Here is a 22,766-nt window from a genome sequence, read left to right on the forward strand (position 1 = left end):
CCTTGAAAAGAAAAAGAAAAAGAAAAAACGTTTATGATATGTTGGTCTTAACTCACTGCAAGGCACGGAACTGAATACGATTTGATGTAAATCTTCAGACTACATCTATCCTTATGTAATATATTGATTAAAAGCAGTAAAGAAATGGACAGTCAAGATTCTGTCAATGTGAATTCTGCAAAAGTTGAGAGTCTGACTCTGCATAATTACTGCCTTCGTTCTCCAGAAATTCTGTCTTTAAAAACACTACTATCTTTAAGCTTTCGAAAGTAACTTTGCCAAGCAAATTGAATCACGCAAGCCCAATATGTGCACATTGAAAAATGTTGTACAATAGACCCAAAAAAATACCAAAAATAAAAAATAAAAATAAAAATAAAAATGTACTGTTAAATGTTAATGAAATGCTACACACTACACACTACACTGCATAAGGTATGCCATGCACTAAATAATACAAACTCCATTACTCGCAAAAAATTAATTCACAAGCCGGACCAATTGAATCTAATTATTTTGGAGATCATCCAATGGGCGCCTTTTTGGCAATGGTTTCACTGCTGTAATGTTACCGATTTGATCATTCTTGGTGCTTGGCGTGTTCTCTTTCGTATTGTAAGTTTTGAGCAGATTCTTGGGTGCTCTTGGTATCAGACTAGTTTTACACTTGCTTCCTTTCACCATTGAAGAATTCAACGGTCTATCTGGACTCATCTTTTTTGGTGACCCCGACTTCAGTTGTGGAGTCTGGGCAACTTCAGCAGCAATGTCTGCAAAACAATTTGAGCAAATATCAATCATCTAGGCACAAATTACACATAAAGGAGGCATTTTGATAATAACCAAAACATGGATATACCTCTATCAACAACCATATTTGTGGAAGCAGGAGATATTTCTTCCATTGTTACATGTATTTTTGGCAGATCTTGGCCCAACTCCACTGCTATTATATGCTCATAATCATCCATTTCAGCTGAAAAATTAATGTCTTCAGCGCCAGGGTTGGCAATATTTTCTACTTGTTTCAATTCATTGTGACCACATTCTACCATGGCTTCATCTGCAGTAACACGATTACTGCCATTGATCTCAGCAGCATCCATCAGTATTTCAGAATATTTTAAATTACTTAAACTCTCAACCTTAATAAGCCCGTAATTTTTCTCACAACCACCAACATTCCCTTGGGTGATGGCAGCAACTTCACCTTGCTGATTTGATCCATCATGATTTTGACAGTTGGGCTCATCTGAGACAGCAAGGTGAGTGCCCTCCATCTGTGAAACATCCTCTGCCATGTGATGTTCGTGATCACCATGTTTCTCTTCAGCAATTTGTTCAGTAATAACCACATTCTGTGCCACTTCCTTGGCATCCTCACTATTCTTACTCATCGGATTGGCAACTGAGGCCCCTCCATCTGATTTCTCAACTTCATCTTGTTCACTGTCACCCAAAAACAAATTTATCTCCCAACTGGTGAATGCATGAGAGTCATTATTCAACTCCAAAGCTTTAGTTTCTGTTATTCCAAAGACATAAATTGTTAGTAACTGAAAGAAGCCATGCTCCAGAACTTGCTGAGGGTAAAAGAAATAAGATTTAGTAATGGTGTTTACTTGTACCTTCAATCCACGTGTTATATATATATGGGTATGTATTCTCAAATAAAGCATAATCTTAAGTTTTTATAAAAAATTATTGCACCAACAGAAATAAAATTCTTATTTCAGGAAAAAAGAAAAAAAGAAAAGAAGGGAGAGATGGGAGGTCTGTGCAGGCTGTGCTTGTTAGAATATTACTTAAATGATTAAATCAATAATTTTCTATCAACTCAGGCCTTTTAGAATAGTGGTGATTTAACATGGTATCAAAGCAAATGTTCTAAGTTCGAACTTTGTATCTTTTATTTCTCTCTCATTTCAATTAAATATTTCATGTGTTGAGCATCACTTATTAAGAGTGAGTTTAAGCCCACATGAGAAGGGAAGTGATAGAATATTACTTAAATGATTAAACATATCATTTTTTATTAGCATAAGCTTTTGGGATAAGTGATGAGTTAACAATGATTATCACCTAAAACCTAGGGAGGTTGGAGTATTGTACACAAGAAAAATTCAAAAATTGATTGCATTTCCTAACCTGATAAATAAGTTCAAACTTAAATATATCATACCTCTGTTCTTATTAGCCGAATCTGATAAATAAGTTCAAACCTATATAAATCATACCTCCGTCTTCATTGGCCATCTCCTTCCCTTCTGAATCATTGCTAAAAAACTTGCAGTATACGCCGGATTCATATTCCTCTCCTGCACTCAAACCAGTGTACGAATTATCTCCATTTACTACATTTGTTGAATTTTAAACAAATTTTGATCAGTATATTCCCTTACATAAGAAAAATATGATACAATGAGTCAAGAACTTAAGTAGATAAGGTTCAACAAAAAAGCAAACAATTCAGACTATAAAACTCATATATAAACAAATGTGCTCACCATGAAGTGATGAAACACCCAACAGAGTAGTATCACAACTTCGACCCACTTGAGGCCTGCCACAAGAGCTTTCAACAGATATTTTGACATCTGAAGGATTTTTTTCATCCTTTTCAGTGCCACTGTTAGTTCTGTTTGGAGAAATCTGTGCTTTTTCAACACACTCATTGACATCCTGAATATTCTCAGAATCAGTAGTTGCATCCATGCTTGTTTCACTAGCTTGATCTGTTACAACTCCAAAGTTTTCATGAGTATGATCCAGTATAACATCATGTTCAGAGTAATTCACACAAACAAGTTTCTCCTCAACAGAGTGACAACCAATGTCAGCTTCGTCAGGAGTGCTTTCTGCCATGGGCCTGCCTGAAGCGTTATTGAAGCAATTGATTTCAGCAGCTCCTATCAAATGCATGGAAACACAAGAACTTTCATAATTCTTACAATCAATATGCTCTTGAACAATGGCAGAGATATCATCTTGCACATTTGATCTATCACCATCTCTAAAAATTGGCTCATCTGAATCGGCAAAATGAGCTTGGTGCTCAAGCTCCCCAAGAAGCTTTTCAGAATCTTGTTTATCTTTTTCACTAATCATTGCATTTTCGTTCATTTTCACAGAATTCTCATCGTGCTTACTTATCAGATTGGCTTCCAGTGTTCCATTTGATATTTCTGCATTACCCTGTTCTCCATCCCCTGAAATCAAATTCATCTCCCAACTGGTAAAAATGTGAGAATCAAGATGGAACTCCAAGGATCTGTTCTCTTCGGTTCCTAGAAATACAAAGTTGAGTAAAAAATATGTTCTAATATTCAATCAAGTACTGGAACATCATGTAAGAATCTGTGATATCTATAGCTTATTACCCAAGGGGAAGTATAATTGGCTGAAACTCACACCTAATGATGCAGAGGTCATTGGTTCAAATTTCCCTCTCCCCCTTCCCTTGGGGCCAAAAACTCACTCATTAAAAAAAATGTCTCTAGCTTATGTTGATCAAGGAATTGAGCACTTACCAAAACTCGGCAAAGCAATAACTGGTGAAAGGGCAATGTGATTAGCACCCACTTCAAATTTCTCTGAAGTAATAACATGCAACTTTTCAGAACCTGCACATCCGCCAGAGTCATCACCGCTAACGATCATGACATCAAGCGTATTGAAACTAAATGCTTCCTCAGTCTCATCAACATTACTCCTTTTATTGCCACATAAAGGTTCATTTAAAGTCAAATAATCAATGTCATTATGAACAGCATGTATTACTGCACCATTTTGGCCATCAAGTTCCTCTTCAGTAAATTTTCTAGAAAATGTCGCACTAACTTCCACTGTAGCATCCACTAGACCTTCATTTTGCTGGACCTCTACACTTTCCTCCACTGAAATTTCAGTATCTGCTGGGAAATATGAACATGTTTCTATAAGATTGTTGCATATAACTGATGAAAATATGTCGACACTATTTATGTGTAAAACTTTGCATATAAAGGATGAAAATGTGTTTTGACACTGTTTATGTGTAAAACTGATAAATCTGATAAGTCGCAACCTAAATTACAACCATACCTCTACCATCATCAGTCATCTCCTTTCCTTTTGCATCATAGCTGTTTGACTCAATAAAAATGTCGAACCTATTTTCATCTCCTGCATTTAACAATTAATAGAGAATATAATTTACCATTTCTAAATCATTATGTCATATCATCAAACAGAAACCCAGTGATTGATATGTATAATTGAAGAATATAAGTAGAGTAGTTGCTAAAATAAATAAAACATTGCTTTGTATTTTTGTAGATACCATGTGATGAAGAAACTCTCGGCAATGAGACAATTATGCTACTTGAATGTGTTTCGGGTTTGCCACAAGAGGTATCAGCAAAGGAATTGGTTTTTTCAGTGTCTTTCTCACCCCATTTACTGGAACAATCAAATAAATGCAGAGAAACAGGTGTGTTCTCCACCCACTTAGCACCATCCTCGACTTTCTCAGAATCCTTTTTTCTTCCAATACTTCCTTCACTAGCTTCATCTGCGGCAACCATTGTGATTTCATGGAAATTATCTGACAAAACATCATAATCACTGTCATTCTCACCACGTTCTTTCTCAACCAAGCCATCACCATTATCTTCTGGAATAAACTGTATATTATCATCACGGTCTTCCTTCTGAGCTTCAAAACTGTCATCATCATTCAGTTCTTGATCTTCATCTACAGTTCCAAAATTATCACTTCTATCTGCAGGCTTGTTATCAATGGACACAGGACCATCTGAGCCAATGGAAGCACTTTTATCCAACTCTGGAGAATCTTCTACTTTTTGATTGTCAAGATTTCCAAACCTCACCTCGTCCACTTGCAAAACAGTATGTACAACTTCATTTGATGTCTCCTCTAGAACCTCATGATCTTTAAATAGGACTTCATTTGAAGGAGACACAGTTGTGGCATCAATCTTTGGAAATTCATTCCCACAACCATCGAATGGCTTCTCGTGCTTAGCTGGAGTAGCAGGTGGCTGAGTCCTTCCCATTTTTTCCAAGGTCACTGTATAAGCTATTTCTTTCGGTACAACCGCACTACTTGGACAGTTGTTATCATGATCAGTACTTTCACTGAATTCAGCAACTTCCCCTTCAACAAAATGATCACCAAACTCCCCTGAAGTAACTTGTTGGAAAGCATCATCTATGAACACAGCATCAGACCCTCTTTCTAAAACTGCCGGACTTTTTCCTTCCTCCTTCAATTTGTCAATTCCTCCAATGACTTTCACCATTTCAACAGTGTTCTCAAAAACATCGCTTTCTCTAAAAATATTCTCAACTGCATTTGAATCAGCACTCTGATTCACCTCCCAACCACCATGGTCACCAAGTTCAACTTGCTGAGAACACTCCGTATTTTCCTCCATTCCCACATGATCATGCTGCTCAATAAATGATTCTCCTTTCAGTTCTTCAGCATTGGCCATACAGTTTTTACGTGAAGACATATCATCAAGAGGCTCCACACAGCTGTTTTTTGATGTAACCCCCTCTTCATAATCAAAAAGGTTCTCCAAAAATAGTTCTGGACAAGTCATTGCAGTTGATGCCACCAATGAAAATGCCTTACCACCATGAAAATCAGAAGTAGCTTTCTCTTCTGCACTTCTCTCATCACTGCATGCTTCAACACTTTCTGGGCTTAAGGCGTCATCCAAAATATTTTGCACGTATGCAGTTTCATTCTTGTTTCCACCTTGCAACTCGAGTGCAAAATGAGTCAAAGGTACTGATTTTACCCCTTTTTTGGCAGCATCCTTTGGTTTTTCATACTTCGAATCAGTTTGTGCACTTCTTGTCTCTCTTTTCTCCTCTGCAGTGTCAACAACCTTAACAGTGGATAAAACTGAGTTTTCAGCTTCATGCAACAAAGCAACACCTCTCCCAATAGCATTTCTGTTATTTACTGATAATACAAATTGATCTTTAAGATGAATACCTTCTGCAAATTGAAAAAAGAAAAATATAAAATGACTTATTGTGTGTTACAAAAAATATGCATTAAAAAATTATAAGTGAGAGAAAGAGGGGGTTGGGGGTGGGGAACCTTTTTCTTGCATTTCGTTGTCTACTGAGAAATTTTGCATAGAAGAGGACATTTTTTTATCACCGAAATAAGCGACTGCCACATGAAAAACATTTTGCTTAAACAATTATATGGTTTTTACAAAACAGGTAAGAAAAACACTAAGCAGGGATTCACATAGAAAAACATGCATGCACACAGAAAGACGTCCTTTCCTTTGGGAATTGTCCCGGCCACCATTTCAGATTCATGGCTGGTGTTTCCTTCTTTTTTTAACACAAGTAGTGTCATTAAATAGCACAGTAAATTAAAAATTAAGGAAAGGTTCTTACTCAAATCAAATTGAACAGAAAGTATTTTAAAACTGTGTCCCTTGAAAGAGTACCATGAAACTAACCTTCTTCCTGTTCAACATTGTCTTTCAGACAACTGGGCTCGCAAGAGGAGATGCCCTTTTTGGCAGAACCAGGAGCTGCAACAAAAAAGTTCATACTAGTGAGGTATTATTATTGGAGGACATAGAAGCAAAACAGTAAATTTTGAAGAACTTATTTAAAATAAAAATGTAGAGATAATATGAGCTTGTCACATGCCCTCACATTGTAATCCAAGAATAGTGGTGGAAATATTTTCAATTCTCCCAGTATCCCTCTCTTCTGGGATAATAGGACTAATTCTTCCGCCAGAAGAAAGTTGATGCATACAGCTCACTCTAGTTGCATCAGAAAATTTATCAAAGTTTCCATCTGAGACTTCATTTTCTTTCTCCTCAGCAGCCTGACAATCTCTATTGTCTAAATCAGAAAGGAAACCACCATCCATCCTTAAATTTTGTTCAAAACTACTGTTAATAAGATCTTCATCAGAAGCTGGTGAGCCGCCTCCACTAAGTAATGCCTCTTCATTCTCGTTTTCATTTGTCATGTTCAGCACAGTCCTTTTCTCCATTTCGGCTCTTATTGAAGTTTCATCTGTGCAAATTGTTTCATTAGGAATTTCCATCACACCAGAATATTTTTCTACTCCAACATGATTTTTGTTGCTTCTTTCAATCATTGTGGTGGATTGTCCAACGCTTTGGGCTCCAGGCTGATTCTCTTCTGCACATAAAATTAAAGAAAAAAAAAATCAAAGAGATGAACCAGGTCACATACCTACAAAAGAGAAACCGAGGAACTAACCTTCTTCTAGGGCATCTTTCTCTGGTGAGGAAGTATGGAGAGAGTGATCAATCACTTCGTTGCTAATACCTGACACTGCTACAATGGAGAAATGGTCAAAGAAATTACATAAATTTTGAAACTACTTCAAAACATCAACTTTTTGAATTGTAAGAACACAACATAGACCCAAGAAAAAAAAAAATCCTCACCCTGAGGTTCTGGTCCAGGTCTAAATGGAGTTGCAACTGTAGCACTGTGGCCACTTGTTCCTTCATCAGTTTCAGCAGTAAGTAGATTGGAGTCTGGAATAGCTTGCTCCATTTCAGCGGCCCCTACAAATATTTCTGCTGGGGCAATTTCCTCTCCTTCAAATAAATCAAGTGCACTAATTTTGTCAGCTTTCTCTGAGGTATGTTTAATATTTCTGATTGAACCTATACTTTCCCTAAGTTCACTCTGATGATCTTCAGCAACTAACTCTTGAATAGTTGGTTTAGCAATTTCATTAGCATCTTCTAGGTTGTGATCCTCCTGAACTGATGTTTGGTTATCTTCCTTATCATTTCTGAGGTTCGTGTTTTCACCTATCAATGGTTCTTCTATTTCCAATCTTCTTTTCAAATCCGAGAGGTTGGAAGCTTCACCTGTGAATTATTAAGAACAAGGTAAGCACACATGAAATACATTTATGTCTTAACCAAAAGCAAGTGATCTAAAAAAAACAAACAAACAAAACAAAAGCAAAGCGAGAGAGAGAGAGGTAACATACAATCAGCAGGAGAGGCATTTCTAGAGGAAACCACGTTCCTAACTATATTTTGGAAGTCCGCTGGCTCTGGTTTAACCAAATCGTCATCAGGAATCTCTCCTCTGCTGTTCAGCGGGCATGACCGATCATCCATGTCACCGTCAGTAATATCATCCAAGGGTAATTTCCCTTTGACATCTAGTAAAATGCCGTCCTTCTCATTGACAACCACAGATTCAGTAGCAGCATTTTTAGTACTTTGGTCTGTGGTAACACCATGTAACTTCACCGGTGCTGGAAGCAAAGTTTCCTCCATGGTAATAGTTCTATCCATGACTTCCTTCAAGTCAGAATTTACAGCAGAGACCTCCAAGAAATGAAGCCCCTTCTGCTTCTCTATAGATTTTCCTGGAATTTCTTCAATGCAGCATGAGTCTGTATCAATTTGGTGTCCTACCGTGTCCAGAATCCCCAACAACCCAGTAGCTACAATTGGAGGACCTTCAAGGGCCAAAGTGCTTTTGGAAGATGGAGCGTCCTCTAATATCATCGATTGTGGGCTGTTCTGTTGCTCTATTTCAACAGCTTTACAAGTCAGTGCTGCAGGTGCAACCAATTCACTTTCCAACGCATTATGCGTGGATCGTCTTGAAGATCTTTCAATTAAATGTTCACTCTCAATAACTGAACATTCTTCTTTCCGGTTTGGCTTGCGTTTTCGCTTCATTTGCCCATCCTTTCTTGCTCCATCAGCAACTCCATCCACTTCATCAGAGATAAAAACTGAATTGTTTCTACAAGCATTCCGACTGGACCTCCTCAGGCGTTCTTCAGCTGCACAAAACTTTCCTTCTTGAAGTGATTCTCTTGACTGCTTAATTCCAACAGTTTCATGACTCCCCAAGTCTCCAACCGCGGGAGCACCAGAGTTGAATGTGTTGCGTTTGGACCTCCTCGGACGACCATTCAGTAAATGTTCCTTCTCATTTTCTTTCGTAGGTTCTACACTTGGTTCAACTTCAGAAGCTCTTTCCACATCTGCATTCCTTGATCGTTTTCTGGTCTCCTTTTTAGGCAGCGGTCTCTTCCTTACCTTTTCAGCCTTCTGGGACACAACAGAGTCCTGCCTAGATGCAATAGCACCTGGACCTTTCAGAGGTTCTTCAAGTTGAGGAACCTCTTCACATTCTTCCTGATCTACAAGGGTTTCACTCTCACTATCAAAAGCCTTAATTTTCCTTAAATCCCCAGTCAACAGTTCAGAGTCTTTGTCAATTGTCGCATTTCGTTTTGAGCGCCTCAGAACTTTTCCTGGTTCGGCACCTTCCCCAGCAAGAATTTTGCTTTTCACCCTTCCCTTCTGTGGTGCAACAGATTTCCGCTTCGAACCTTCTCTTCTTAAACCCTTCAAAGGTTCTTCAAGTTGAAGAACCATTTCACATTCTTCCTGAACCTCAACAGTTTTAGTTCCACCAGCAACTGCAGAAGCTTTTCCGTCAAGCTGAGTCCGGGACCTTGTCATCTTACCAACAATTTCAACTTTCTCCATTTCCCTACTCAGTGCAGCAGATCCTTTCTCCTTCGTCACATTCCGTCTTGATCGGCTCGCCATTTTCTCATGTTCAGCACCTTCTCCCACATTACCATTGTCTTCATTCAACAAAACAACCCCATCATTACCTCTAGCATTCCTCGTCTTCCTCGAACCTCTCGTTACCATATCATGAGCATTTATGACACCAGCAACATTATCACCCAAAACTACATCCGGAGGAGGTTTATCACTAACCCCGACGTCTGTCACCTCCATACCTTCAACCTTTCCACATCTTCTCGGTCTCTTCTTCGGAACAAATGGCATCGCATCTTCTTGAACCACGTCTTGCGCTCTAGACCTTGTAATTCTAACCGGTCCATCCGTAAGTTTCCCGGAGACTCCCATTTCCCCTGCATTTTCAACAACTTGAACCTGCTTTTTCGGCACATGATTCACTGTAGACCTTGTCCTTCCCGCCCGTTTCTTCACCGGAGTGTAGTCTTTATCCGAATCAGAATCCGAGCCCGAACCCGCAAATATAAATGTTTCATTCTCAGGACTAAACGTAACTTTCTTCGCATTCTTATTCACAACCTTAGATTCATTTTCACAGCTTATTTCCCCCAAATCATTCGAGCATGACTGACCTTGGATTATGGGATTTCCTTCTTCCTGTGTACAATACCATATTTAGGGCAAAATTGCTCACAATATTAGAATTGGAAAAGCAGACAACAAATTTCAGGAAAATAAGGAAATGAAGTTTTGAATGCTCATCAAATTTATCAATTTTGAAAATCGAAACAGCTAAATGATGCCAACACAAACCATTTAGCCTAAATGGAACTAACTTTTTCCTATTTCCGAGAACCAAACCAAAACATACAGACCCGTAATTTCAATTTTCCTATACTTAGCCTCCATTTTCTTAGTAACCAAACAATAACTGAAAGACAAATGAACTAAACGGGTAAAAAAATTATGATTAAGGGGGTACCTTCAGAAGCAAACTAAGCCTATCGGCCATTTGACGATTCGTCAAATTCGCCGGCACGCCATGCTTCTTGCACAGCGCTTGCAGTTGCTTCCTCTTCATTCCATGCAATCCTTCCATCTCTGAAAACATTCCACCGAAACATTACAGAAAATTAGATCTGCCTTTTGCGCTGCGTCTCTCTTTCTTTCGCGTTCTCAAATTCAAATCAGACCGTTTTCCCGCTCTCTGAAAGTCGGGGCGTTGCAGTCTCCTCACGCGCTCGCGTAGTCAAAACGTGACGACTCGCGGTGGAGACTGGAGAGTCAGAGTGGACAGGACCACCAGAGGTTTAAAATAGTGTGGGATTGCGAGGGCAGGTGTCAGAAACACTACGCGAGTATATGTCGTAGGTGAAACTGCGAGTGTGACTTGAGTATGAAAAGTGGATAATGTATAGCAATGGCACCACGTGGTTAAATATGGTTCGTGCTTTCGATGATACCTGTTTTGCCAACAGATACTTGCCACGTGTAAATGTGCGATGAAAAGTCGTCTAAACCTTCGAGAGGGGACCGTGGTTCGTCCTTTTGCTTTCCTCCTCTTCGTCCCCTTTTTTTTTTTTTTTGGCTTTTCTAATTAAACTATATTTTTATAATATGATTATCATATAATGGCTGCATGCCAATCTCAATCAACATTTTAATTATTTTTTCACAAAAACTAATTTAAAATTTAATTATAATTGTCATGGTGAAATAGTTATAATATTAAAATCTCTTATGTTTTTGGTCTTGTTATTCATTTTGAGTTCCAGCGATTTGAAATACATGAAATAGGTACAAAATTGACATTTTTGTATTAGTCGATGTGGGACAAACTTTTCTCTTGACACTTTAAAATTTTGGATTTATTGACTTGAAAGATGAAAATCTTTATTTCATAATATTTGAAATAGCCAAAATAATTTTATTTATTTTGTTTAAATAAATCTAACATATTTAACTTAATAAAAAAAAAATTGAAAAACAAGGGGGCCATCTCTATACTTGGTTCCATCCATACATGCAAGTATTCAATATCAAAAGGTATACTACCATAGAAAGTGATGGTTTAGTGGTATTTGTGCTAACTCTTAATAGTTTAGTGAGTAGAAGGTTCAAGGATCAAATTCCAAGATAGGAAGTGTTTGTGATTATTTTTGTACCATTGGATTGGGTGTTACTAGTCCTCTTTGGAGCTAGATCAAGCTGGATTATTTCCTTTCTTGCTCACTTCAGCTTGAATCTAAATCTCAACGTTAAGATAATTATAACTAAAGCTAGAGAGGGAGCAAACCTTTTAAGGAAGAGTCACAGTCACTCACAAGAGAGCTTCATGTTTGTTTTTAAGCTTGGTGTTGCTAAGATGCAGTGCTGCCTTTCGATGAATGGACTTGTCTTTGATATGGTATTAGTTGCTATAATCCACAGGTAAAGCATTTGAAAGAGTTGTGTGAAATATTTGGTATGTTTTGGTTATATTACCTTTTTGGGGATATTTCTCTAATAATGTTGTATTACTCATAGTTAAGAATGTCTTATTAATGCGTTGATATAGATCATTCCAATGGCAAGCCAAAGTTCATATCTCTGGCTAGAGGAGAATCCATGTTAAATGACATTACCTTGAAAGTAAGTGTTATTCATGTTGAAACCATAAGCTTCATGCTTACAATCTTGTTGATGTTAGGAAATATGTTATATTTCTCGATGCCCGTGAGATGCAAAAAATAAGAAAACAAAAAAATCAAATCAATCACACATGACACCAAAATTTAAATAATTCCTTCAATGTGAGGTACATCCACTGTAGGAGACGAGCAACACTATCAAAACGATTACAGGGAAAAATCACTCAAAGCCCCAAATACACCCAAAAAGGCTCTATGCTAAGTGAGATATAACTCCCTTTTTTCTCATCTCTCTAATCGCATATTCACGTCGTAGTGTTACTATTTTATAAAAATTAAAGTAAAAGATATTTTTCAATGAAGTAAAGTGATTATTTCTCTAAAAAGTAAAGTGATTACTTCTCCATAAATAAAGTTACAACAAAAAATGTGGCTAATGCTCCATTTATTTCAACGTAAATGGTTTATGTCGTAAAATATTTTCGACGAAATCATTTCTAAAAAAAATGATTTTCTAGAAAATATTTTTCAGCGTTTGGTTCGCACGAAAAAATTATGAAAGGCGAAAATACAATTGTCGCCGGAATCTGGCAAAGTCCGGTCGCCGTTGCCGAATTCTGGCGAGCATGTTTGACTAGGATCCGGCCAAAATGGCTTGGTTATGACCGGACTCCTTCGGATTCGGTCAGATCCAGCCGGCTTCTGACCATGGCCGAATTCTGGCCAGTTTCGGCCAGAATCTGGTCGCCAGCATCAAGCGACGGTGGCTAGATGTCGTCGGATTCCGGAGCCGGCAATATTCAGGTAGCCAGATGTTGCCAGATTCCGACCATCGACCATTGCCGAATTCCGACAGTCGGATATCAAACGTGCGTGCAATGACGAAGAATTTAATTTCCAAAAATGATTTACGGTTTTAAAAACCGTAAATTGTTTTCAAAAAATTAAAAAAGCTTTTACGGTCAAATCGAAAATGATTTTCGTTGACCATTATTTTCGTCCCTACCAAATACCGTAAAATACCGAAATTATTTTACATCGAAACAAACGGAGCATAATAAGAAAAACAACGAACTAACAAAAGTAAAGTTGAATCATCTCCACCAATCAAAGAAGAGAGAGAGGCCTATCACAAGACTTATTAAAAGCAAGTCAACATTATAACAGTTGAGTCATTGTAATCCTCAGATGTGATTTCTTTGTCTAGCTATGGATGATTTGAAGTATATCTCTCATCTTCTTTTGTTGATGCTGTATCAAAGAAATGAATGAAGGTGCTACATGAAGGCCTACGCTACCTGGTTATTCTTAATGACCAAGATGCAAATCTATCTTATATTTTGGATGGTCTATGGCTCTTCAGAACTTCACTAAAAGCATGCAGTGAAGGATATTAAGTTTCAACCATATGATGACGATTTTCATGGTAGTGATCTATGCGACTTTTGTATAGAGCATGGATGGTGCTTCAACTGGATTATTACATTTGTGCCTTTACTCTTATAAAAATTAATTTTGAGGATTTTTTTGTTGACATTGCAAGTGTCGTTTTGTTTGATATTAATCTACAGTTTTGTTGGATAGGTGTAACCTTGTCATTTTTGTGTCACACTAAATTTGCGAATGAATGTGTCCATGACACTCAAGTGAAAACTGAAGTTGTTTTAATAACAATTGTCCAAACGCTTTAACTATTGTTTTCTTTCATAAATTGTTGTCAAAAACAGTTTGGCAAACACTTTTTTAACCAAAAAAACAACAAAATTTGATTTTCTATTTTTGAAACAAAAACATAAACCAATTTGTCAAACCAGCCCTAACTGATATCAATTCTAGCCAAGCTATACAATTATTCTAAAATTATATAATATACAAGATAAATTTAACAGCTCCTATCACATACACATGCAAAAGCACTCACGAGTCACGGATACACTGAGAAAAAAGTGCAAAATATTTTCTATCCTTTCATCTCCATATTCCAATCCTTTTCATTTTTAGGAATCAAACACTAGAAATTTTAAATTTGGAGGACTCAAAAATCAAAATACAATTCTATTTATTTCATAGTCAAAATTTTATTTTGTTACATCTAATGGTATAATATAGTGTGTATCGTCATGTCCATAGTTAAATGGAACAAAATCAAATCTTGAAAGTGTCATCCATATATAACACCCCATGATGGTGCTCAATAGCACCAAGTACCTTCAACAACAAATTTAACTTAGATAACAAAACTAAAATATGTAACACCAATGGGTTAATTTAAAGAACTGTTATTGATGCAGCAACTCTGGTCTCTGGATTTGTAGACCTGAACTTCCCCTTCTTTGTTTTGTGGAGGTATGTCATTTAAAATGGGAAGGTGACTTAACCATCCACCCTTATATTTCAGTTTAAATTTTTAAACCCCAAAGGCCACCACATAATCAATCCCAAGGCAGGTATCCTAATATTGTCCATCATCACAAGAACTTCACTTCTTAAGCCAAAACAAATGTGACAAGAATGAGAGCTCCATATATTATAATCAGAAAACAAAAAGAACAAACATTTAGAAGGAGGATGTAAAAGGGCACAAATTGTGCTGAAAAACAAGACTATGAGAATGAGGAAATTAACCCACAGAAATGGCAGTTGCTTTCATATGAGGTAAACAAACAGCAGTATACAATTAAAGATCTACAGCTTTGTTTCTCCTCATGAAGCCCACACCTTAAAGACAAGACCTTTAGACTTGCAAAATTTGATTCACACATCTTTACTAGTATTTTGAAACTAATTTAATTTCTTTTGTTTGCAACGTTTTGTTGTCAGCAACCAAACTGCAAGCACCAATTCTCAGCCAAGCTATGCACAGACAAAATCAACAATATACACACGCAAATGCGTTATCAATGGCCGAAAAATCGGGAAACATAAGCATAATAAAGGGAAAATAAGTCGTATATTTTCTGGGTCTGATAATCGTTTTCAAGCGTTTTCTCGGAAGCCAAACAAGAGGTAGAGAAGGAGAGTCAGAAATCTCGTGTGGAAAGTGCCGCTCATTGCACCGAGGCGACGGTGCTGCGTTTGCACAGAACAGAGATTTTCATCATTCTCTTCAAAGGAATTGGACCGGATCTCAATCCCTTGAGTTGATGCTAACAGCGAGCGTGGGTACATCAATATTTATAACACAGGTCCTGATGGGTGAGGTAGCCCTAATTTGGATTTTTTTTATTATTATTATTTTATTATTTTTTCTTTATCTTTGAGCATCTTGCAACTTGGCTACTCAAAAAAGACCCCATTTTCTATTTTTCAACTCATTTTTAAAGGTTAGATGCAATTTTGATACTTTTTATTTTTTATTTTTTTTATAAGTACAACAGAAACCATTACAAACTAAAAAATAAAAACACAAATACAACAGGGCTTGGGCAACCCAAAATATAATCTAAGAATGAAAGTACGCGGGGACAATGCTTCCAAAGATGCGGGCCCATTAGCTCGAGGCACGGATGCCACAAAGCCAGGGTCACCATTGAAGGTAATTTCAAAGGTGTATTGAGTCACAAGGACCCAAACACCAAAACAGGGGTAAACAGGGGGAAGATGGTACAACAAATAAGCCCAATATAATATACAAAAAAACACAAAAACAGCAGCAGCAATATTGGCAGAACTGGCGGTGTGGGAGCCCTCCCAGGAGGCGCGTGAGAACCACGCGCCACCTAGTGAAGGCCTCTCTGCAATAGCTAGCGGCGGAAACTTCCGAAACCACTAGGGGTTGGAGTGGAAAGTGGAGGAGGGTGCGTGCGGAGGCTCCACGCGCCGGTTGAATCCACGAGGTTTCTGGCGCGTGGGAAGCACGCGCCATCGTCCAGGCGACAGAGGAGGTGGAGAAGACCACCGGCGGACTCCTGAAGCTCCGACAAACCCATTGCTGAGGAGCATGTCTTGAGAGAGAGGATGGAGGTGAGTAGATCTAAAACCCAAAAAATGATTCCAAACTCCAAACCTTGAAAACCCATAGACATGGTAGATGAAGAGGAGAAAAGCCAAAAGAATCTGTTGGTTGAAAGAAAAACGAGGAAAAGCAGGAAAAGGTAAAGGATAACTCCGGTGCAAAGCCAGTTCGGTGTTTTGAGAAAGAAATCTCAGATTTATTTGGGTATGGGTGTGGGTGTTAGGGTGTTTTGGAATGGGGATTAGCGTATGGGGAGGAGGGAACGAACGGGAGGGGAGCTAGAAGCTCCCCTCCCATGGAGGGATCACCAGTAGCAAAAGAAGACCAAGATATTTCTAGAGAGATGGGAGAGCGTCTCTCACTAGATTTTGTGACCATTCTTATTGCAATTTTGATACTTGGGATAAGAATTCTTATGTAATAGCGCGCTTAATTTCAAAAAGTATCACAAGTAATATATGTCGTTAATAGAAATATTCACTTAGTACTTTTGTTCATGTTCCATCATTTTTTGTACGGCGATCCACATCGCCTTAATTAAAATCATAACACATGTTCCTTGTGTTACATATTTTAGCCAAATCAAAATATCATATGACATGCCGTGTATCGCAAGTGGTACCTATGGTATTCATACCACATCATATGCCAAATAATAAAAAATTACATAAACTTAAAAAGAAAAAATTAGATGCAAAAATTGGGCTCGAGCGACCCCCTATGCCCAGCCAACTTACAAAAGACTTTAACATGACAAACCATTTAAATTATTGGTGAAAGGACTAAAAAAGAAAATAAGAAAATTGCAACTATCACTTTTGAATTTTTTTTAAAAACAAGGTAGGCATTTTAACTAAAAAAAGTTAGTTTTTTTGAAATGAAACAGAAGAATTCATTACTGAATATGAGCTCTATATGGGATTATACTTGACCAAAAGCCAATACAAATACAAGAGAAGCTCATACATGCCCGAATGCAAAAACCACTGCCCGTAGAAATAAAAGTTAATTTTTTTTTAACTAAAAAAAAAAGTTAGTTAACCCTTGTAACAAATAAATACTTGTGATTTCAAAATGAATTTATAAATCCATATGGTATCACTTGATAACAAAATTATCTCGAAAAATTTTTGGCCCTTTTTTTTTACAGTCCTTTAAAAAATTACAAATTTATTCTTAAATAAAATTTTGTGAAAAAAAGGTTTGAGGTGGTTTACCATCCTAGAACCGACCGTTAGGGGTGGTTCAGCCACCACCAAAGGTCAATTCTAGGGTGGTCGGCCACCCGACCTCAATTTTTTTTTCTTTTTGTTTTTCTTAAATACTGTTTTATTTGAGAGTAATTTTATAATATCAGTAGATTTATGTAAAAAAAAAAAAATGTATAGCAGGATCATTTTATTACATAGACATACCGTAAATAATTTTAAATTTTATTTGAAAATACATGGATTTATTTGTTAAAAGGTCAAATAACATAATCAATTTAATAATTAAAAAAAAATATAAAGAGAAGGAATTAACTTCCTTTCATTTGTTGTGAAAAGTGGAAATGATCCTTTCAATTTTATTTTCATTTTTTGGTTAATATTTTATTTTATTGCATTTATTGCTATACATTCTGCTATGTGTTGAAAATATTGTCATGAAAATAAAAAAAATTGCCATCACATTGTATGAACTTTTAAGTACAACAAAATAAAATTTTAACCATAATATGATTTCTTTCCCTCTCAAATGAAATTAAGGTTATGTTTGTAATTTTGATATCGTAGATAATAAAAAGATTTTAAATTTGTATACTGGTTGCCTCGTTGGCCCACTTTTAGATGATATAAATTTAAGACAGGGGCACTTTTATAATTATACAAAAACATGGGGGTTGGTTTTGTGAATCCAATTATTATATAAACAGCCGCTAGGGTTTATTCCAAACTCTATTGCGGGTGCTGTGGCCGTGTAGCCGAAACTCAGGTTCTTTCGCTCTCTCTGTCTCTGTTTGTTCGTTGCCGTGAAACTGGAACAAAGAAAATGATTCTCATTAGATTCACACGTTCATTTCCGCAGCAAGCAAACGCTGCATTGTAGTTTTATTATAATCTTGCACCTTGTATTAGATATTTAGATTCCTTACTACTGTTAGGATTTTGGCCCTTGGTTAACAAAATATCTGGTTCTTTGTTCATTCGCATGAATCTGATACTTTATATATTTATTTGTGCGTGCTGCTACTTCTTAGGTGGCCGTATTGATCATTGTTGTTGTTTTCTATTTTAGATTTGGGTTTACTTTATAATGTTTTCTGCATAATCTATTGAGTTTATATTTTTCTATTTGGAAAACATGTTAATTTTAAAGTGTTAGTTTTGTCGTTAAATTACTCTCCAACTAAAACAATGAATTTCAAGCGAAAAATATTGTTTGAAAATCGTCTCTCATTTTATTTTTTTGTTAAAATGCTTTTTATAATTGTATTAGTTTGAAATTATTCGTCTGTGTAACAACGCAAGAGCCTTTAACACTTATGCTTAATATTAAAGCTGTTGATGTTTTCTGTAGGTGAAGCAGGGAGAAAATGTCTCACAGGAAGTTTGAGCATCCCCGACATGGATCCCTTGGATTTCTTCCAAGGAAGCGAGCTGCTCGTCACAGGGGAAAGGGTATGTAATTAGGTTATTCGTTATCTGATATGCAGTGTTTTCTTGGTTGATCTTTCTAGGAAAGATTTCATATTTGCAATTTATGCATTTGTGAATCTAATGATTATTGATGTCTTGGACTTATTCAGTGAAGGCTTTTCCCAAGGATGACCAAACCAAGCCTTGCAGGCTTACTGCCTTTTTGGGCTACAAGGCTGGTATGACTCACATCGTCAGGGAGGTCGAAAAACCCGGATCAAGTGAGTTAATTTCTTAATTGCTTATTCCTTAAGTGTATCATAGACTGAAGTAATGTTTGGATTTTTATTTACTTATTGGTTTTAAAGATATATTGAATGTATAAAAGTTGGTTTATATTTATTAGAAATGCAGAATAGACTACATCTCTACAGGAGTGGTTTGGAAAGTTTGTGATATTTTATTTAGCCAAAAGTCTCTAAATTTTGGTGATAGTTGTTAGACAGAAGTCTCTAAAAAATGGATTTTCTTAATTTATAGGTGAATTTCTTATATGGTCCACCCTTTTGCTATTAGAATTTCTCGTACTTGCAATTTTCATTTGGCTTTTTTTTTTTTTTTAGAGCTTCACAAGAAGGAGACGTGTGAGGCTGTTACCGTCGTTGAGACTCCTCCAATGGTTATTGTTGGAGTTGTGGGCTATGTGAAGACACCACGTGGCCTTCGCTCATTGAACACTGTGTGGGCTCAGCATCTGAGTGAGGAGGTGAAGCGGAGATTCTACAAGAATTGGTGCAAGTCCAAGAAGAAGGCTTTCACAAAATATTCGAAGCAATATGAATCTGAAGATGGAAAGAAGAATATCCAATCACAGCTGGAGAAAATGAAAAAATACGCAACTGTTATTCGAGTTTTGGCTCACACTCAGGTATGAACATTTCATATATCAAATTTGTATCACATTTCACATGCTTTTAAACTTCAATTCACATTAAATATATTTTTCTATGTCATGGTTCCCGAAATCCATAATTTGATTTTATGTTGTAACATGTGATTGGAACCCAAAATGCTCTCTAAATATTATGATTTTTTAGAGAACATCATATATTTGGTGCTGGATTATGAGGTCCCAGTACCAAAATTTGAGAATTAAGTGACATATTTCAGAGCTTTATATATTTTTAAATGATTGCCATAAACCCAAATAAAGTGCTTATACTAGCACTTCGATTTTTGTCTCGACAGACCTGGCTTTTCTTTGGTAACACAAGTAGATTGTTTATAAACTAACATATCCCAATTGGAATTGGAATTTGATTTTTTAAAAGTAAGATAGGAAAAACCTTCGAGTCATTCTTTTTGCTCATCATCCTTTTATGATAGGTAACTTATTGATACTATTTTTATATTCATGAAGATAGCCGCATAGCTTCATTTGACATGGCATGATTAATTGTTTTTTACCTGCTTCGTTGACCTCAAATGCCCCTATCCTAATACATGAGTTCTTCTGGTTGATATAACACAGATTAGGAAAATGAAGGGATTGAAGCAGAAGAAAGCACACCTGATGGAGATCCAGGTCAATGGTGGAACTGTGGCTCAAAAGGTGGACTATGCCTACGGCTTCTTTGAAAAGCAAGTTCCCGTGGATGCTGTTTTCCAGAAAGATGAGATGATTGACATTATTGGTGTGACAAAGGGTAAGGGTTATGAAGGTGTTGTCACACGTTGGGGTGTCACCCGCCTTCCCCGTAAGACTCACAGGGGTCTAAGGAAGGTGGCATGTATTGGTGCCTGGCATCCTGCCAGAGTCTCGTTCACGGTTGCCAGGGCTGGTCAGAATGGATACCACCACCGGACTGAGATGAACAAGAAGATCTACAAGCTTGGCAAGGGTGGGCAGGAGTCACATGATGCTTGCACAGAGTTTGACAGGTTAGTTGCTTGAATAAACATTGAAATTCTTCACATGGTAAAAAAATGTGTCCCATGCTCTGGTGTTTGCCTAAGAACTCTTTGGCCTTGGGACTCCTGTGGTGAAATTTGATCCTCTAGTAACTTATCAAAAAAAAATTGATCCTCTAGTAGTAGTCTATATACTAGGTGTGTCCAATTTGATTGTTCTCTTACAGGCTGCTTTTGGTAATACATGATAGTGTTGACTGACATTTATTTATGACTTCGCTGATGGATTAGGACTGAGAAGGACATTACTCCAATGGGTGGCTTCCCTCACTATGGTATAGTGAAGGATGATTATCTTATGATCAAGGGATGCTGTGTTGGACCTAAGAAGAGGGTTGTTACGTTGCGCCAGTCTCTGCTCAAGCAGACATCACGTGTTGCTCTTGAGGAGATCAAACTCAAGTTCATTGACACCTCCTCCAAGTTTGGGCACGGTCGCTTCCAGACAACACAAGAGAAACAAAAGTTCTTTGGACGGGTCAAGGCATAATAATCTCCCCTTGTCAGTTGTTTTTGGTCATCAGGTTTTGATGCCATGCAATTCTCTATCTGGACAATTTTGTGTCGTAATTTATTTCTGTGGTTTGACATGCTGAGGGATTCATGTCTTTGGTTTGTCATGTTGAGGTTTTGAACGGTATTTTGTCTAAGTTTTGTATTGAGAAGGATATTGAGATTTCAAATGATTACTACTGCTTTGAAATTTTGGTTGTGGTTTCTATTTTTGTTTTGCTTTGAGTATATAGATAGCTGCACTTTACATCTTGCTATTGCCACATATGAAGGTGCCACATTGGTTCTTCAATAAGTATTACGTGTTGCTTAACAGTTTGACTTGGGGGTGTATTGGCTTCACAGTTGTACTATAAGATCTCAAGGATGTCTAGTTGGCAAAAAGAAAAAGAAAAAAAAAAAACTGAAATTGCAAGGACAATGTGAATTGAGGCTTTGGGAAGTTTTCCCTTTACCTTGGGGTGGGCAAGGTGCTTTTGAAGGCTTGAGTATTATCACATGTCTATATGTAAGGTGGATTATGTAGCGAGTGGCTTAGTATAATAGGATTTCAAGCACATGGGTTTTTGACAGGTGAGTTACGAATCGGTTATAACTGAATTGGGCTGAGTTGTTATGCAACTATAGAATAAAAGGCTCACTCTTTTATATTTTCATTCATCTAAAACCTTGATGAAAAATATATTAGTTCTGTAGTATTGGTAGTTTAGCACTTTAGCCTTAGTTCTTGTTGAAACCCTAGCTCTTGTAATTGGAGTCCGATCAAACTTTAATTGATATGTTATCTGTAATACTTTACCTATCAAATTCCATGTACATCCAGTCACATACTTGTTAGATGGGCACCAAATTGTTTTCGAACGTGGCTGATAGGATCAATGGTCTTAGCCCAACATCTGCTCTGGGCGTGTAAACAGTGAGAGATGTTGCGTAGCCCAATGAAACATAAAAAAGAAAAGACGAGTAATGTTTATGTTACATGCTTATTTCTTGAATTTAATGAACTAGAAATGCTGCAATGCATAGGTAAGTGAAGCTCAAACACCCAGAAACTACAAAATTAGAATCTAATCGTAACAATTACAGCTTCCAATCCATTTAAATTGACTAGCTGTGCCTTATATTCCAATTCCTATGTAGGTTTGGTCTCGTAACAGCTAAATGGGTTAGGAACGGCTGGATGTGGGACTTCGAATGGAAAGGAAATTGCCCAACCCCATTTCCGATCATCCCACGCCCAAAATGAAATACACAAATGTTCTGTCAGGGTTTTGACCACGTTTTTTAAGCATGGATCCAATGTAGGGGTATTTGAGATTCACTAATCTATGCATTAGTGGTTCATTAAATTCAAAAGAATAAACACGTAACATAAACATTACTCTTTTTTTTTTTTTTTTCTAATTCTTTGTTCATTGGGCTACACATCTCCCTGTTCACACGCACATAGCAGATGTCGGGCTAAGACCATTGTTCCTATCATAGCATTCTTAGTAGGCTTGGTAAAATAATTTTTTCT

At 37.1% G+C, this 22,766-nt stretch overlaps 2 protein-coding genes across 6 annotated transcripts; one reads left to right on the plus strand and one right to left on the minus strand.

Annotated features, from left to right (window-relative positions):
* Positions 1-287: 287 nt before the first annotated feature.
* On the minus strand, positions 288-10,831 carry LOC133866013 (uncharacterized). Of its 5 annotated transcripts, none has more exons than XM_062302563.1 (14): positions 10,543-10,831; positions 8,030-10,217; positions 7,470-7,904; positions 7,279-7,353; positions 6,697-7,197; positions 6,495-6,569; positions 6,119-6,193; positions 4,322-6,013; positions 4,084-4,164; positions 3,531-3,914; positions 2,508-3,287; positions 2,238-2,318; positions 860-1,525; positions 288-770 (listed from the first exon to the last, which is right to left on the minus strand). In XM_062302563.1, exons 1-14 carry the CDS (start codon positions 10,669-10,671, stop codon positions 508-510), a joined length of 7,425 nt encoding a protein of 2,474 aa, XP_062158547.1. In that variant the 5' UTR covers positions 10,672-10,831; the 3' UTR covers positions 288-507. The 5 variants fall into 5 exon arrangements, with proteins under 5 accessions (XP_062158547.1, XP_062158546.1, XP_062158550.1 ...); XM_062302562.1 differs by having other exon boundaries at positions 3,531-3,911; positions 7,279-7,356; XM_062302566.1 differs by having other exon boundaries at positions 2,508-3,209; positions 7,279-7,356.
* A 7,192-nt stretch (positions 10,832-18,023) lies between these two features.
* LOC133866435 (large ribosomal subunit protein uL3) lies at positions 18,024-21,437 on the plus strand. Its single transcript, XM_062302964.1, has 6 exons — positions 18,024-18,119; positions 18,705-18,805; positions 18,934-19,044; positions 19,387-19,691; positions 20,295-20,704; positions 20,966-21,437. The coding sequence occupies exons 2-6, from the start codon at positions 18,721-18,723 to the stop codon at positions 21,222-21,224; spliced, it is 1,170 nt and encodes a 389-aa protein (XP_062158948.1). The 5' UTR covers positions 18,024-18,119; positions 18,705-18,720; the 3' UTR covers positions 21,225-21,437.
* Positions 21,438-22,766: the final 1,329 nt, after the last annotated feature.

This window comes from Alnus glutinosa, chromosome 4, assembly GCF_958979055.1.
Source record: "Alnus glutinosa chromosome 4, dhAlnGlut1.1, whole genome shotgun sequence".
In the NCBI taxonomy this organism is placed as follows: domain Eukaryota; kingdom Viridiplantae; phylum Streptophyta; class Magnoliopsida; order Fagales; family Betulaceae; genus Alnus; species Alnus glutinosa.

Bases quoted from the DNA above. Each gene is read 5' to 3' on its own strand.
- LOC133866435 (XM_062302964.1), top strand. From the start codon at position 18,721: ATGTCTCACAGGAAGTTTGAGCATCCCCGACATGGATCCCTTGGATTT. The intron at 18,806-18,933 runs GTATGTAATTAG...GGACTTATTCAG, and splicing joins TGCTCGTCACAGGGGAAAGG to TGAAGGCTTTTCCCAAGGAT. The intron at 19,045-19,386 runs GTGAGTTAATTT...TTTTTTTTTTAG, and splicing joins GGTCGAAAAACCCGGATCAA to AGCTTCACAAGAAGGAGACG.
- LOC133866013 (XM_062302561.1), bottom strand. From the start codon at position 10,671: ATGTTTTCAGAGATGGAAGGATTGCATGGAATGAAGAGGAAGCAACTG. The intron at 10,218-10,542 runs GTACCCCCTTAA...TATTGTACACAG, and splicing joins GGCTTAGTTTGCTTCTGAAG to GAAGAAGGAAATCCCATAAT. The intron at 3,288-3,530 runs GTAAGTGCTCAA...TTGTATTTCTAG, and splicing joins TATTGCTTTGCCGAGTTTTG to GAACCGAAGAGAACAGATCC.